Source organism: Notolepis coatsorum, assembly GCF_963971535.1.
Source record: "Notolepis coatsorum genome assembly, chromosome: 10".
Lineage (NCBI taxonomy): Eukaryota > Metazoa > Chordata > Actinopteri > Aulopiformes > Paralepididae > Notolepis > Notolepis coatsorum.
In genome coordinates, this window is record NC_140174.1 from 21963581 (window position 1) to 21982078 (window position 18498).

The 18498-nt window shown below is 42.6% G+C and overlaps 1 protein-coding gene across 1 annotated transcript in view; it reads left to right on the forward strand.

Moving 5' to 3' along the window:
* Positions 1-12648, forward strand: part of LOC311235871 (DNA repair endonuclease XPF-like) — a gene marked incomplete at its 5' end in the record, with an annotated part of 31966 nt that extends 19318 nt beyond the window's left edge. The window contains 3 exons of the mRNA XM_084323394.1: positions 7802-7894; positions 8030-8145; positions 10952-12648. Of these exons, the coding sequence (XP_084179520.1) occupies positions 7802-7894; positions 8030-8145; positions 10952-11697 (955 nt within the window). The 3' untranslated portion in view covers positions 11698-12648. The remainder of the gene's footprint in view (positions 1-7801; positions 7895-8029; positions 8146-10951) is intronic.
* Positions 12649-18498: the final 5850 nt, after the last annotated feature.

Sequence of the window (18498 nt, forward strand, 5' to 3'; positions counted from 1 at the left end):
TAAGGTTTCAAAGGGTGGGCGACACTGCCATCTGGCAGGTGCGGCCGGTATTGCACTTTGGCGATCTCAAAATCCTTGCCTATGGCAACACCGAGGTCAGTGGATGAATAATGAATAAAAATAGCCAATAAAAGAAAAAACTACCAAAACCTGAGATATCTCGGGTCTGGTGTCCAACGCATGGCGAGTTAACCCGAGATATCTCGGGTCTGGCGAATAAAGAGTTAACGGCAACATACAGGTCTGTGACATTGAATAGAATATTAAAATAAAATAAAATGGAAAACGAATTGAAATTAATTTCAAATACGCAGCACAAGACAACATTATTACTTTCATGGTTCTAAACCAAGTCACCTACTAGCTATGAAGATACGATCCAACGCACAATTTGCAGATATCCCTACTATTAAGGACCAACAAGGACTTGTTACAGACCCCAAAAAAATTAACGAGACTTTCAGAGAGTTTTACTCCAACTTGTACAAATCAGAACTGGTTTTCCATCATAATAAGCTGGATACATTTCTTAATCAAATTAACCTACCTAAACTCTCAGAGGAAGACGCTAAACAGTTAGATACACCTATTACACTAGAGGAACTTAGGGAGGCTATATCTGAAATGCAAAGTGGTAAGGCTCCTGGTTGGGATGGTATCCCTCCAGAACTGTACCTCTCATGTTGGGATGTAATTGGACCCCTATTACTTGATATGATTTTATACTCAATCGAAGAGGGGAATTTCCATAGGAACGACAATATTGCACTCATATCTGTCCTCCTTAAAAAAGACAAAGACCCCACAGATTGTGGTAGTTATAGACCCTTAAGCCTCCTCGGAACCGATATAAAGCTGTATGCTAAGGTACTAGCCATCAGACTTCAAAAGCATATGACATCGGGGAGCTCCAGTAGCTCACCGCGTACCTCGAGCGCTATTTCGGCGCCGGGGACAACCGTGCTCGTCACGGATCTGGGGTAGCAAGTTCGATTCCCGGACAAAGCCGTAACTTTCTCAGAGTGTCTTCCCCCCCATCTCTACCCCCATTCAACCTGTTTCTGTCGGTCATTCTTGACCAGAGAAAAAGCGATAAACGCAAGAAGAGCCAGCGGAATGGCCAAAGTTTAAAAAAAAAAAGCATATGACATCTTTAGTTCATCCTGATCAGACTGGCTTCATAAAAGGCCGCCTGATCACGGATAATATTAGACGGTTACTACATGTGTTAGACGCCAGCAAGGATGCCGTGCCACCTACAGCTGTATTATCCTTGGATGCGATGAAGGCCTTTGATAGGTTGGAATGGTCTTATTTATGGACAGTACTCGGAAGGATGGGGTTAGGAAACGGATTCATTAATATGATAAAAGTTCTATACAAAGACCCATCTGCCATGATTATAACAGGTAAATTCACCTCCACACTCTTTCCTGTGTCGCGCTCGTCCAGACAGGGTTGTCCTCTTAGTCCCGGACTATTTGCTCTATCCTTAGAGCCTTTAGCACAGTATATAAGACAATCCCAATCCATAGAGCCAATCTCAATTAAGGGCACACAGCATCATATTAGTTTATATGCGGACGACGTAATATTGTTCATGCAAAACCCTACCACCTCACTGCTAGGGATGGGTACCTTTCACATTTGAACCGATACCGGTACCGGTACCTGTGAATCGATACCGGTACCCAACGGTACCTTTTTTCGGTACTTTAGTCTAAAGAAATTTAATTTACCTACCTCAGTCGTAAAAAAAAAATCCAAACTTCAAATAACTACAATTTCGACAGTTTTCGGCTTGTCATTGCTCCGACTGCTTTGTTGTTGAATCAAGTCAAATCCTAGGTAAGCATATATTGTGCGTGTGAACGTTGACATGGGAAAAAAAAAGTAAAAAAAATAATTTAATAAAAAAAAAAAAAAATCATTTTTTTTCGGTTTCTCACTTGATTCGATACTCAGTAGTACCGACGTGTTTCGGTTCGGTACCTCAAAAGTACCGAATTCGGTACCCATCCCTACTCACTGCCTCATCTTCTCAAGCTGATTGATGATTTTGGCAATCTATCGCGATTTAGGATAAACTGGCCAAAGTCGGCCTTCCTTCCACTTAATGTCTCTGCGAAGGCTACCTTCCTTCCAGAAAATATACCAATGGTAGAACACTTTAGATGTCTTGGAGTTGAAATATTCCCTACTATATGCCAAACGATGAAGTATAATTATACAAGAGTCCAAGATAGGATCACAAATGACTTTGACAGGTGGTCAAAACTTAAAAACTCAGTACAAGCCCGAGCATCAATAGTTAAGATGGATGTTTTACCTAGAATCAACTTCTTTAGCTCAATGTTACTGTTACCCCCCCCCCCCCCCCCCCCCCCCCCCCCTGCTGGTTACTGGAAAAAATTACACTCCGCCGCATATACATCTATTTGGAACAACAAACCTCCATGAATAAAAAGATCCACCGCACAGAGAAACAAATCCGATGGAGGTTTAGCATTTCCAGACTTCTACCACTATTTTAAAGCGTTCTCTTTAAGACCACTGATCACCTGGTTTGATTCTCAAGCATCTGTATCCTGGAGAACATTAGAAGAAAACATAGTGGCACCACATAGACTGCAGGATATAGTATACACCAAATTATCAATTAAGCAATGCAACTTGAAATTTGGCCCTCTTATTACACATGTGATTCGGATATGGCGTGACACACAGAAAAAATTTACTAACCAACATAAATAATAATGCACTCCTTATTGCACAACGACCTATCAGATATCCCAAATGGGAAAAGCAGGGCATACATACATTGGGAGATATCTTCAACGAACGGGGTTTCTGTAGCTATCAAGATATTCATAACAAATTTAACCTCACCAGCTCCACTTATTATTTCTATATACAGTTATTAGCAACTTTAAAGGCTCATGGAGTCCCATTAAAGATACCACTTGAGCACCACAGATATCACAAATTCTTTTATGAAAGGGAGACTTCGAGAGGCTTCGTATCTGACTTTTATCATCACTTACTTACGTCTTCGTATGGAATCCTTCCCCTAGACTCAGTTTGGAGGAAGGATATACCAGACTTGGAAGTAGATTTTGATTGGCATGAAGTCTGGGCAAACGTTCGACTAGCGTCACGCAACCCGGATCATCAACAGATTAATCTTAATTTTATTCATAGGACTTACCTGACTCCTATAAGATTGAACCGAATGGGGCTTAAACAAGACTCTCTATGCTCCTTGTGTCTAAGGGGTGATATCGGTACATTTATGCATATGTATTGGGAATGCCCCCCTGTTAAGATATTCTGGGAAGAAGTAACCACGCAATTATCAGAATTTTTATTTCTGACCATACCTGTACTGCCTTCTGTATTGTTGTTGAATGATGTTTCTCAGTTAGCAGCCTCTATACAGCTAAAGAGACAAATTTTGTCCGGTCTTACGGCTGCTAAAAAGCTGATAGCATCACGCTGGATTCAACCGGATAAAATGTGCCGGAAGGTATGGGTTCTTACCTATCTCGATGTGATTTATCTAGAGATATCTACCGCAAGAATTTTAGGTGTCAATGAAGCCAGCATAGCAATCTGGTTAGAGGTGGTGGAGAGAATAAAGGTTAGCATATGAATTTGTAATCCTTGGTTAGAAACGAAATAATGGATGGATTATCCAAGGGGGGTCCTGAGGGGGGGGAAGAAGAGCGAGCAAGAGCATTATGTATGTATTGTATTGTATTGTATTGTATTGTATTGTATTGTAAGTATTATGTATATATCTCGTAACCTACATTTATATTGATTCAAATACTGGACTGTATAGTCCTGTGATTTATTGTGGATATTTACTGTTAATGTTTGTGTGTCTAGTTTTATGTCATGTCAAAAAAATTATAAAAAAATTTGTTCCAAAAAAAGAAAAAAAAGGAAACGGACCAAATAACTAGGGATGCACCGAATGGGAAATTCTTGGCCGAAACCGATACCGAAAATAGGAAACAGTTGGCCGAAAACCGAATGCCGAAAGGCCGAAAATGATTAATATAAATATATATATATATATATATATATATGTTTTTTTTTTATTTATTTTTTTTAGCTACCTGATTATGGCAAAAGACATGATTATGGCTAAACTTAACTTAAATAATATTAATAATCACTATTATGGGCCCATAAAACATTTATTCAGCACTTTTGAATGCATACATTAATTCCAGACTGTTAAGACTAAAAGACTACAACGATTGATGACGACTTCCTGTCCTCGCATTTCCATTTCCGGTTTAACGATACATTTTCAACAACAGATTGCTGCTAATTAAACACTTCATTTAAACGGAGTAACGTTAACGTTATGTCGAGTTCATACGTGTGTAGTGTAGTATGAACTCGTCATAACGTTAACATTACTCAGTGTCCACTGTTGCTGCCACCGTTGCGTCGCAGATGGATGGTACACTGTTAGCTCCGTAGCTAATCCGCTCCTAGATTACTGATAGCAGTACCGTTAACGTCGGAGCTGATCAATACTCCGGTTTTTTCTAATTTAGTTTAGAACCGGGTTTCGGGGGGCATCCCTACTCCCAAGAGGAGTTAGTTATCACAGGCTGTAGAATACAGGAAGAGCTGCCAAGCTGCTCACGTTACATGTTGCGCATGCTACCGGTATGTCTGTAGTCGCGTTTTGATGACGTCATCACAACAACACGTTATTTGACTTTCGGTCATATATTATCGGTGCAAAAACCCTTTCGGCCGAAAGCCGAAAGAGCCGTTTTAACCATTTTCGGCCGATAATTTTCAGTAGCCGAATTTTCGGTGCATCCCTACAAATAACGTATATATACGTGGTTGGCGTTCAACGGTTGTCGAGCAAACACGTATATAAAAGTTGTTGGCGCATATTGAGTTAATAGTCATGGTTTGAATTCCGTTCATTCAGTACACAGTAGGGCTGCAACGATTAGTCGACATAATCGACGACGTCGATCATAAAAACTCGTTGACGCAGAATTTTTGCGTCGATTAGTCATAAAAAATAATATATATATATAAATGTTATATATATCATTTTTGATTTATTTTTTGAACTACTTATCTTTGTGAAAGTGGCTTCTCAGCTCTGGTCCAGCTGAAGACAAAGCAGAGGAACAGATTGGACATTGAGCATGAGCTCAGAGTTGCTTTGTCTACCATCACCCCAGACTTTGAGACTCTTGTCAGGAGCAAACAACATCCCCAGTTATCCCATTAGTTCCCTGGGATGTTAAGCTAAGAAGTCTGCTATATATTTTTTTTTTTGTTATTTAAACACTTTAATTTGTATTTAATTTATTTATCTTGTTATGAGTGATTGTTGTATTGTTCAAATACATTTTGATTTAAAGTTGCTTAAGATGCAAATTCAAATGTTTCATGAGTCATTATTTTAATTTGCTATGGGATCATCATGTTATGTTAAGTTAACTGTTAAGGCAGAGGGACTGGACAACAGGGTGACATTCACAGGTGTGCAGACTTGAGCATGTGAGGTAAAACATGCATTTGAGAAGGAGCCATGCCCACAGGAAGCAGAGATTGAGGGTGTGACAAAAATAATCGTTAGATTAGTCGACTAATCGAAAAAATAATCGACAATATTGCCCTCTTAGTCCCGGACTATTCAATCTATCATTAGAGCCTTTAGCACAATATATAAGACAATCCCAATCCATAGAACCAATCGTAATCAAGGGCACACAACAAAAAATTTGTTTATATGCGGACGACGTAATATTGTTCATGCAAAACCCCAACACCACATTGCCTCATCTGCTCAAGTTGATTGAGAACTTTGGTGATTTATCGGGATTTAAGATAAATTGGCCGAAGTCGGCTTTCCTTCCACTTAACACCCCTGCAAAAAAAGATATAACCCTCCCAGGAGAGATACCGATGGTAAAACATTTTAGATGCTTGGGAGTGGAAATATTCCCCACCATAAGACAAACGGTGAAGCACAATTACACAAAAATCCAAAACAAAATCAAAGACGACCTTGATAGATGGGCAAAACTTAAAAACACAGTACAAGCACGGATATCAATAGTTAAGATGGATGTACTACCTAGAATCAACTTCTTCAGTTCAATGCTACCGTTACCCCCTCCAGAGGGTTACTGGAAAAGATTACACTCCTCCACATATAAATTTATTTGGAATAACAAACCACCACGTATAAAAAGATCCACCGCACAGAGAAATAAAGCAGATGGTGGCATGGCATTTCCAGATTTTTTCCAATATTTTAAGGCGTACACATTAAGACCATTGACAACATGGTTTGACCCCCAAGCATTAGTATCCTGGAGAAAATTAGAAGAAAACATAGTAGCCCCACATAGACTGAAGGACATAGCATACACTAAACTACCAATCAAGCAATGTGAACGGAAATTTGGCCCCATAATTACTCATGCGATCCGGATATGGCGTGAATCACAAAATAAAAATCCTAACCCACATAAATGGCACAATCATACTCCCTTATTCAATAACAATGCACTCTTAATTGAAAAACGACCTATAAGATTCCCTATATGGGAAGAGCAAGGCATACACTCATTAGGGGATGTTTTTAACAAACAGGGTTTTTGTAGTGATAAAGAAATACGCAAAAAATGTAATCTCACCAAGTCCACATGGCTTTTTTACAAACAGTTACAGCTATGTTTGAAGTCTCACGGTGTTCCATTAGACATACCAATTGAACACCACAGATACCACAAATTCTTCTACGAAAGAGAGACATCGAGAGGTTTTTTTTCAGATTTTTATCATCAATTACTAACGTCCTCGTATGAAACCCTCCAACTAGACTCTGTCTGGAGGAGGGATATATCAGACCTGGAAAATGACTTTGATTGGCAAGGAGCCTGGGCAAATGTCCGACTTACATCAAGGAACCCGGATCATCAACAAATCAATCTTAACTATATTCACAGGACATACTTGACTCCTATAAGACTGTGCAGAATGGGGCTTAAACAAGACTCCAAATGCTCCCAATGTACAAATGGGGACGAAGGGACATTTATGCACATGTATTGGGACTGCCCACCAGTTAAGGCATTCTGGAAAGATGTGACCCAACAATTATCAAAACTCGTATCTTGGAATATACCTGTACACCCCTCGGTATTACTATTGAATGATGTTTTTGAGTTTGCAGTGAATCCACAGCTAAAGAGATTGGTTTTATCGGGTATCACAGTAGCTAAAAAGCTGATCGCATCACGCTGGTTTCAAACGGAAAAAATGTGCCGGAAAGTTTGGTTTCTTACATATCTCGATGTGATTTATCAAGAAATATCTACAGCAAGAATTCTGGGTCTCAATGAATCCAAAATGTCAATGTGGTTAGAAGTGGTGGAGAGAATAAAAGCTAGCTTATAATGGTAGTGTCTGGTTAGGTGCGAGGGATAGTGGAGGTATTTCCCAAGGTGGGGTCCGGGAGGGGGGGGTTCGAGCTGGAGCATATGTGTGTAGGTTTTTAGATAACAGGTATTAGGGGTATATCTTATATAAGACAATTAACTAAAATGTGATCTCATTGGATGTGCTCTGACAATTAATGCTTGTATATCTTATCGTGTGTTGTCATGTTTGTTTATGTGTTTGTTTAAAAAATAATAAAAAAAAAAAATACAAAAGAAATATTAGTCGATTACCAAAATAATCGTTAGTTGCAGCCCTAGTACACAGTGTCTAATGTCGTTCCATACACTGTACCTCTCAGGGTGTACTTCCTGATCTACGGCGGTTCAACCGAGGAACAGAGGTATCTGACGGCTCTGTCCAAAGAGAAGAGGGCCTTCGAACACCTGATCAGGTCAAAACTCTTACTTTTATTACATAATAATCTTTCCAACAGACTCTATATTTAATGCATCTAAAATGATCTTGTGTCAGAGCCTGCTGAGACTTCTTTTGTAATTGATTTGATTTGTTGTGTGTGGTGCCACAGGGAGAAGGCCACCATGGTGGTCCCTGAGGAGAGAGAGGGACGAGAGGAGACCAACCTGGACCTGGCCAGGGGTCTGGAGCCTGCCAACGCCACCACCACTAACACCCGCAAAGCAGGCATGTCCGCTTTCTTCTTTACTGTTGCACTTAGAACAGTTGTTTGTTGGGCAGCTGGGTAGCTTTGAGATCTAAGCACTCGCCTACCACCGCAGAGATTCGAATCCAGCTGTCAGCGGTCCCTCCGGCTTGGTCAGTCGTCCCTATGAACACAATTGGCAGTGTTCGTGGGTGAGAAGCCGGTAGGGTGTGAGTCCTGGTCATTGCAAACAGCGACTCCTACTGGGCACCTGTTCAGCGGGGAGGGGATCTGTGGGAGATAGTGTGAACCTCTGCATGCGTTAGGCTCTCCCAGTGAGACTCCTCGCTGTCGGGTGAAAAGAAGCGGCTGGCGACTCCACATGTATTGGAGGAGGCATGTGATAGTCTTTCCTCATGTCGTCTTGCTGGCCACGGTTCTGGCTCTGGCCAAGAGGTCTGGTCCGGAGGAATCGTTGTGTAAAAACAAGACTGTGTTGAAGGGAGCTGTCAGCAGCAACTTTGACTTGTTTGATTTATGTGACTCAGTGTGTGTTGTTGCCCTTTTCCTGCCGACTGTTTGAAGAAGAATCTTTTCTGACCTATTGGAAGAGAGCCAGAGGTATGGCTAGGCCAGATTACTGCCGGTTAGGGGTTGCCACGGTGATGTGACATTTCCCATGACTAATAAACTCATGACAACACCGGTATTACCGGCGACACCGGACATTTTTCAAAATTACGCTCAATGTCTGTGGAGAGCTTACTTTGATCTTTAACATTATGCGGCTACCGTGATCCACTGTGTCCATCTGTCTAAGTCTGTTTTTAATTCATTTTCAAGTTTCTTTATTAGTTGTCATACAGAAATACAGAATACTTTTGCATGAAATGCTTCTTTCTGTTTTGCTCCTGAGAGTGTGCTAGATAAAATAACAAGATAGTATAATATAGTATAATATAAGTATAAAATAGAAAGTCAAGTACGTAAACAAGTGTAAACAAAACAAAAAAAGTTCAATATACATATATACAGTATATGTACAGTCTATACAATGCAGATACAGTACAGTGTAGAAATGGTGAGGTATAGTAAGTAAGTATTTATAAAGCACCTTTCATACATGTCATGTAGCTCAAAGTGCTGTACACAAACATAGGCATATATAACGATAAAAGCAATAAAGTCACAGTGATCAGTTAAGATCAATGGTTAAAAAAGAATTAAAAAAAGAAAAAATAACGTAAAAAGGAAAACAGTCAAGAAAGTTTGAGAGAACAGGTCCGTTCAGTAGCAACCGGAAGTAGGAAGTGCACTAAACCAATGCACTTGTACTTGTTAAGCAGCAACCGGAAGTAGGAAATAGCTTAGCTTGTGGTGCCACCTTGTGGTGGTGAGGTGCAATGAGGTGCATGAGATTGATGCCAATAAATATAAAGTGTGTTAGTGTCTAGAGTGGGTAAAGTGGGTGCTACAGTGTGTTGTTTATTTAAAGTGAGTGTCTGGATGTGTGTGTTGTGGGTGTATTTGATGGTCTGTTATTGTTCATTGTTCATTGAGCATCCTGATGGCCTGGGGATAGAAGCTCCTTCTGTGCTTGTCATGAGACTCCGGTATCGCTTGCCTGACCGCAGCAGTTCAAAGAGGCAGTTGTTTGGGTGGCTGAGGTCTTTGATTATTCTCTTAGCCTTACCCATGCAGCGCTTGTTGTAAATGTCTTGGAGAGTGGGAAGCCCCCCTCCAATTGTGCGTTCGGCTGAACGGACCACTCTGTAGTCTGCTACAGTCTTGTACAGTGCTATTCCCAAACCAGGAGGTGATATTGCCAGTCAGGATGCTCTCTATTGTGCATGAGTAGAAGTTCTTGAGGATCTTCTGGCTCACTTTGAACTTCCTTAGGCGCCTAAGGAAGTAGAGGCGTTGTCGTGCCTTCTTGATAACACTGTCAATGTGTGTGGTCCATGTCAAGTCCTCGGATATGTGGACTCCGAGGTACTTAAAACTGTTCACTCTCTCAACCGGTGCCCCATCGATGCTGAGGGGGCTGTAGTCCCTGACCCCCGACCTCCTAAAGTCCACAATCATCTCTTTGGTTTTGCTGACGTTCAGGGAGAGGCTGTTCTCTTGACACCATCCCGCTAGAACCTTTACCTCTTCAGGTAGGCCCTCTCGTCGTTTGTAGAGATCAGGCCCACCACTACTGTGTCGTCAGCAAATTTGATGATTGTGTTTTCAATGACGAGTATCTATTTGTTGGACAGACAGAGTTGACGTTATATTCTAAGTAAAAAATAAACCAGTAATACCAGACAGTAATACCTTCTGGACTGGTCCTCAGCTCCTCTCCAGTCGAGCTGCTGCAGGGTTTAATCGCATCGTCTCTAGAGCCTCCTTTCTCTCCTTCACGCAAAGTAAAATCTACTTTAAATGAAAGTGAAACTTGTGTTACTCTGTACTGCGACCTATATAAAATAGATCTGCTGTCCACGCAGACACATTCAGTTTATAATGTTGTCTGACTAAGTATTGATAACACGCTTTAGTATTTGACAAATTTGAGTTCTTTTTTTAATGAATGTGGGCACTGATATGCCAAAATGAACCAAATGGGTTTTATTTCTATAAAATAAATAAAGTTTCAAAACATACATGGGGATGGTGGGCAAGTACTGTACTTGGTGGATGCCTGGATGCTGAATACCACTGGTATTACCGACTACACCAACACCACCTGATGCCTTGGTTGTGGCATGACCAAGAAATGTGTCCCCCCTGTCACATTTGCATACACATCTCTTACTAATCTACCCCCCTCCTTTGTGTTTATGCTTCCTGTCCGATAACCAGGAGGCCAGGAGCAGCCCAAAGAGCCGTCGCGAGTCATCGTGGACATGCGGGAGTTCCGCAGCGAGCTCCCCTCCCTGCTCCACCGGCGCGGGCTGGACATCGAACCCGTCACCCTCGAGGTGGGAGACTACATCCTGACCCCTGACACCTGCGTGGAGCGCAAGAGCGTCAGCGACCTGATCGGCTCGCTGCAGAGCGGGCGTCTCTACACCCAGTGCCTGTCCATGACCCGGTACTACAAGAGGCCGGTGCTGCTCATCGAGTTCGACCCCGCAAAGCCCTTCTCCCTGGTGGCCCGCTCGGACTTCAGTCGCCACGAGATGTCGGCCAACGACGTCACGTCCAAGCTCGCCCTCCTCACGCTGCACTTCCCCCGGCTGCGCCTCCTCTGGTGCCCCTCGCCCCACGCCACCGCCGAGCTCTTTCTAGAGATGAAGAAGGGCCGCGCGGAGCCGGATGCCACGGCGGCGCAGGCCATCACGGCCGAGTCGGACACGGTTCCCGAGGCCGCCGACCTCTACAACCCGGGACCGTATGACTTCCTGTTGAAGATGCCGGGGGTCAACGCTAAGAACCTCCGGGTTCTCGTTAGGAACGCTGACAGCTTGGCAGATCTGGCCAAACTTAGCCAGGACAAGCTGGCACAGATACTGGAGAACGCTAGCGGCGCTAAAAGGCTCTATGAGTTTCTGCATAATGCGGTGGATGTGCCGGCCCCCGTCCAGAGGGGCAAACAGACATCATAAAAAAAAGGATTGTTTTTGACCTATTATGAACTGTATATCGCTGTTAGTCATGTTTGACTTTGCCTTGTTGAACGGTGACCGTGCCTTCAGCGGGTTTTTGTACCTGTGTTGTTTGTTTGTTTGTTTGTAAAATGTATTATTAGTAGGACTGTCAGTTTATCGCGTTAATTCGATTAATTAATTACACAGCAAATGATCGCGTTATGAAAATTAACTCAAAATGTATTTAAAAAAAAAGATTTTATTATTATTATTATTATTATTTTTATCTCATTCATTCCATAAGAACGTAGAATACACATTTACAGACTATTTTTTAATATGGTCCATTTGCATGTTCTTGGTATCTGATTCTAGGGACATCTATGGATCTCAGGGAATGTATTCCCAGTGTCAGAAATAGTGTGTCTGTTACTAGGCTTGAGTACATTGTAATGAACCAAATGAGAATATCAATTAAATCTTTTTTTATCTTTGACTGTGAATAACACCATGCTAAAATTGAGCAGACCTGAAAATTCTAAGCAAATGAATAAATGGAAGATGATTAAACAGAATCTTTTGTAGATACAGTGCTGAATTCTGCCATCCGGACACATGCCATTTGAAATATGATTATAGAATATCAGGCCTAAAATCGTTATGCGGTTAAAATGCGATTCATTAATTTAATGAATTACAAATCCTGTAATTCATTCGAAATTTTTTTTAATCGTCTGACAGCACTAATTATTAGCAATGGAATGTGTAAATAATGCTTGTGTACAGAATTCATTTTAAAAACGCAGGGGGGGTTTTGTATTCGGGGGAAACTTGTGTGTATGTCTGACTTTGACTTGAAAATGTTTGAATTATTATGGACATTTTGAATTAAGTAAATTGTAATATTTTGTCATGAAAAACAGTACTTTTCTAAGGTGTAAGCATTGATTTTAGATTGTCCAACGAGACGCTAGGTACATACTCCTGACCGAGGAACTGGCATCACAACTGGGGTTGGTCCCGGGCGCCGCACTGTGCGGCTGCCCCACTGCTTCTAAATATTTCAGATGGGTCAAATGCACAGGACAGATTTCCCCAAGGGGATTAATAAAATATAACTTAATTTAACTTACATTCGTCATTCTCCCAAGGAACAACCTTTATCAGCCAACAATAAAGTAGAACGGTCATCTGGTAATCGGAAGGTTCCTGGTTCGGTTCCGGCTCCTCCCGGCAGCGTGTCGATGTGTCCTTGAGCAAGACGCTTAACCCCTAACTGCTCCCGATGAGCAGGTTGGCACCTTGCATGGTCTCCTCCACCGTCTGTGTGAATGAACGAGTGAATGTGACTCGTGAGGCATAAGTTGTAAAGCGCTATGGATAAATCGTAAATGGTAAATTGTGCATTTATATAGTGCACTTTACAATTTGTTCTTCACATTTTACCCATTGGCAACCATGCAAGGTGCCAAGCCTGCTCATCGGGAGCAATTATGGGTTAAGTGTCTTGCTCAAGGACACTTCGACACGCTGCCCAGGAGGAGCAGGAATCTAACCGGAAACCTCCGGATTACCAGACACTGATCTAACTCCCGAACCACTGTCACCCCAAAAGATAAAAGAGATCTCAGGGTCCCTTCTTCGATTGTGTGTCTAATAGCTAACTACCTGAGAGTCCTTGTCTTTTGAGAGTATCATCTTTGGAGAAAGTCACCTTCAGTGATGTACCTGTACCGTGTGGAACGGCTGAGTCGTGTCTGAGCCTCCGCAGCAGATCTGCACCGTCTCCCACCAGCATCATTTATTCAGCATCGGGACATTAAGAGATCCATCTGTGGCCAATGTCCTCACGGCCCCGCTGACAGAGAGAGAGAGAAGGAGGGAGATAAAGAAAGAGAGAGAGATAAAGAAAGAAAGAGAGCGGGAGAGAATAGATGTTGGCTTGGTATCTGACAGAGGGAGAGAGAGAGACACTCACACAAGCTGTTGGCTTGGTCTCTGACACAGAGAGAGAGTGAGACTAGCTGTTGGTTTTAGTCTCAGAGAGAGAGAGAGACACTAGCTGTTGGCTTGGTCTTCTTTCGTCAGTTTGTCACTCATTGTGCATATGTCTTTCATGTTGATTCAAGGGTAAGTAAGTAATACTATCCTATCTAAGGGTAAGTAATGATATCCTAATGTTGTAACTGAGGGTAAGTAAGGCTATCCTAATGTGAGAGAGAGTAGTGTAGTGTATTGCCTCATTAGTCTCTTATGTTATTTCAAGGGTAATTAAATATAACTATCCTAATGCAAGTGGCAGGCTGAGAGACCGAGAGAGAGAGAGGGGGGGGGGAAGGAGGGAGAGAGAAAGATTTAAATAGCAATGTATTAACCTCTATAACCATATTATAACTGTTACAAGGTGGGACATTCATAAAGCTTTGTTGCTTTGAACTGGCATTAGACCCGAGTCAGCACATCAGAGTGGATGAATCAATGCAAATGAACGTATGTATCAAGAGTCAAGGCTCAACTGGTGGTGGTGGTGAGTCCTCTATGCCTCCGTCTACAAAGCTAGGAGGAAGAATACAGTATAAGCTCATGTGTTTGAATGTGTTAGTGTTGTCACAGACAGGCAGTTCAACAGAACAAGGCTTCTACTCCTCCACTGTCAATCAGAAGCACACGCACGCACACACACACACATGTAACAGAGTTTATGGTGATTCCACCTGTCAAGGTAACGACCCAATAGTAGGGCATTTAATTGTTCTAGGGATTCTTATTGGTTGATGGGCGTTTCCTTGTGAGCTACAACGCAAGTGTTCACGTCAGCGTGGTACCATCATTACACGAGGGAACGAGTCCATGGTAGGTTCACATACACCCAGAATGAACATAATATTCCTAAATGTTTAACTCACTACTAGTTGGAAGTATTAATGTAGGCATGTTGAAAATAAATTGTAGAATGTAGCAACCGTATGGTAAATGTGTTAAAATAATAATTAAGTGAGATGGTGTCGAAAATGTATATAACATGCTAGTAGGCTACTACTGGTGTTGCAGCTGAGTGAGTCCGCTTGACTCGCGCTATATGAACAGTCACGACTAGCGCAGTGTTGCAGCTGAGGGAGTCCGCTGACTCGCGCTCTGAAAAACAATAGCGCAGTGTTGCACATTCGCCACAAGGTGGCAGCATTGGACCATTTATCAGATTGAAAACGAGTGAGTTTTCACTCAGGTAGCAGAGCGCAGTACCACACATACGCCACAAGGTGGCAATGTTGATCTTTTTATCAGAACGAACACATTGTGTGATTGATTGATTGAAAACTTTATTAACAGATTGCAGAATGGGTACAATACAGTACAGCTCAATACACACAATTGTTAAGGAGATGCAGACCAGAGAAAGACTTTCGTCTTGTTTACATCAGGGTCCCCCATTTTCAATTCATCAGGACATATATGACATACATGACATACAGGGTGACGCTTCCGGCTTCAACATGGACGGTCGCATTTTACGTAGCTCCCGTAATCAACGCAACAGCCAACGCAACAGAGCAACAACAAAGTACTTTGCGCATTTTCTACTTTCCCTCCTGTGGATTATGGATTTGTACCTGAATTCACAACTCAAGCAGCAACTCCAGACAGAAGTGGAGGGTAGCGAAAACGTAAATCAACAGTCCCATTGCGACTTCTACTTGTTAACGGGCACGGAGAGGAAACATCCACCCTTTGGAGCCTCGGCGATCCACGCAGTACTTACTGCAAATCCGGAACGAAAGAAATTACCCCCGGCAGGCAAGTGTAATAAGAGATCAATGTTTTTATTATATCTGCTCATGTCGGGTGACATACATCAGAACCCTGGTCCCGTAATGACACGGAACCAGAGGCTACAGCAAGAAGCGATGGAGGTTCCCATCGCGACCAACAACATCAACAACGCAACCTGTGGCTACATCTACTGCGCGGACGGCAACACTTCCCCAATGACGCCGCAGCAGACGAGCACACGTGAGGCAGTGACGAGAGGAGGTGAACCGAGGGTCGAAACCATGACGACCATCTCGACGCGGGATGTAAACATCTCGACGCCCGATAGCCGGCTAGCTAGCAGAGCTAACAACAAAAACAACCAGGAACGAGTCCTTTGTTGTCCCAGCACGGCGCCGGACCCGACACCCCCCTCCCCCCTTCTTTGTTGTTCCAACACGGCGCGGGACCCGACGCCCCCCTCCCCCCTTCCCACCCACAACAACACAGAGGAACAGATTACAAACGGACAATACTTCGAACCTGCCAACATAAATGAAATAACCAACGCCAATGGACTGAACATTTTTCACATTAACATTAACAGCTTAAAAAACAAATTGGATGAAATCAAGCAAATATTCATAAATGGTAAGGCAAACATACTGTGCTTCTCAGAAACTAAGCTCGACGATTCTGTAAAAGATCCAGAGATAGAGATTGAGAACTACTCAATAATCAGGAATGATAGGAACAAACATGGAGGTGGTGTCTGTATGTACATACACAAGGACACCAAATTCATCAACAGAAATGACCTGAATCATAAATCAATTGAAACTGTATGGGTGGAAATCCTATTCGAAAGGGCGAAATCCCTACTGGTTGGCACAGTCTACAGGCCGCCAGATCATAGTGGCTTTTATGATACAATGGATGGGTGTTTAGCTGGAGTTGAGGATGTAGACAAAATTCTTATTGGAGACTGGAACACGGATATGCAACGAAAAGATGCACCCGTCTTCAAGGCCTTCAGTAGGTTTTGTGATCTGCATGGCCTCAGCCAGCTAATCACCCAACCCACACGTGTATGTGAATCAACTCAGACTACCATTGACCTCATTCTGACCTCCGACAAGTCCAAGATCTCAAATAAAGGGGTTATAGCATGTGGGCTAAGTGATCATTATATGATATTCTGTACCCGAAAAAAACTAAAACAAAAGGCTGGCTGCCACAAAACAGTCACATCTAGAGACCTCAAAACCTACTCTAGCGAGGCCTTCAACCTTGAACTGGAGAGTCTGGACTGGTCAGATGAACTCAATGGTACACTGGTTGACGAAACATGGCTTGGTTTCAAAACCAAATTCTCAGCAATACTAAACGACATGGCCCCCCTAAGAACCACCAGGGTAAAAAATCGCGCTGAGCCGTGGATGCACTCCGAAATACTGGCCGCTATGAAAACCAGAGACAAAAAATGCTCTGAGTTTCGTAAAAGTCAGTCAAAGCTTACTAAAAGCACGAGCAGTGAACTCCAAGCCCACGTGACTGAACTCAAACTAGAAAGAAACAGACTAAGAAACGACGTAAACTCCATGATCAAAACTGCAAAAAAGAATTTCATCAATGACAAAACTGAGGAAAACAAAAACAAACCACGTGAACTTTGGAAATTACTCAATAATCAACTAGGATGCAGTAAAAAACTTAAAACCAGATTCTCAAACATAAACATAAAAACTGACAACACGCTCATCACAGACAAGCTGGATGTAGCCAATTACTTAAACATTTTCTTCACAAACATAGCCACAACACTGGTAAACAAACTACCCTCCCACTCAGGGCTTTATGGGGTAGAACACATAGTAGCTTTCTACAAAAACCTAGGGGTCCGCAAGGACGACTTCAAGCTGGAAACGGTAACAACAGATGAGGTACTCAATAAACTGAGCGCCCTCCAACCTAACAAGGCCACTGGCCATGACAACATCCCCTCCAAATTCCTCAGAGACTCAGCAGCCGCCATCACACCAATCATCACACACATAATAAACCTCTCCATAAAACAGGGACACGTCCCCAAGGACTTCAAAATTGCGAGGGTGACCCCTCTGCACAAAAAGGGCAGCAAATTAGACCCAGGCAACTACCGCCCTGTTTCTATTCTCACCTCCATCTCGAAAGTCATGGAAAAAATAGTCTACGAACAGGTCGAAAAGTACCTAGCGGAAAAAAATCTAATCTACGAATTCCAATCTGGCTTCAGAACATCCCACTCCACTGACACATGCCTTCTCTATTTGAATGACCACATCAAACAAGAGGTGGACGCAGGCAAATACTGCGGCATGGTCATGCTGGACCTACAAAAGGCCTTTGACACGGTCAATCACTCCATTCTGATTGACAAGCTAAAAGCAATTGGTTTTGATAGTCTATCAGTGAGCTGGATGCAATCCTACCTTGAGGGGAGGGAACAGATGGTGGAGGTAAACGGTACCCTATCCCCCCCCCTCACAGTGAGCTGTGGTGTTCCACAAGGAAGCATACTAGGACCGCTACTGTTCCTAATTTATGCAAATGACATGTCGTCAGCTTGTGACTGCAACTTGTTCCTGTTTGCGGACGACTCAGCCCTGCTGGTCTCTGACAAGAACAAGTTACAGGTTGAAAAAACCCTCAGCTCGGAACTAGGCAGAATCTGCATATGGCTCGCTGATAACAAACTATCATTACACATGGGCAAAACAGAGTCCATTCTCTTCGGTTCAAATAACAAACTCAGCAAGACCGACGGCTTCTCAGTTACAGTGGGTGACAATATTGTCACAAGGAAAGATGAAATTACCTACCTGGGGTCCATCCTAGAGGCTAATCTCTCCTGTGACAAAATGGCATCCAATGTAATAAAAAAAGTCAACCAACGAACTCGATTCTTGTACCGGATCTCCTCTCTGGTAAACAAGAACACCCTGAAGACTCTGGCAGGAGCACTCATTCAGGGGTACTACGACTATGCTTGCACCTCATGGTACCAAAGCACCTCAAAGGCGCTAAAAA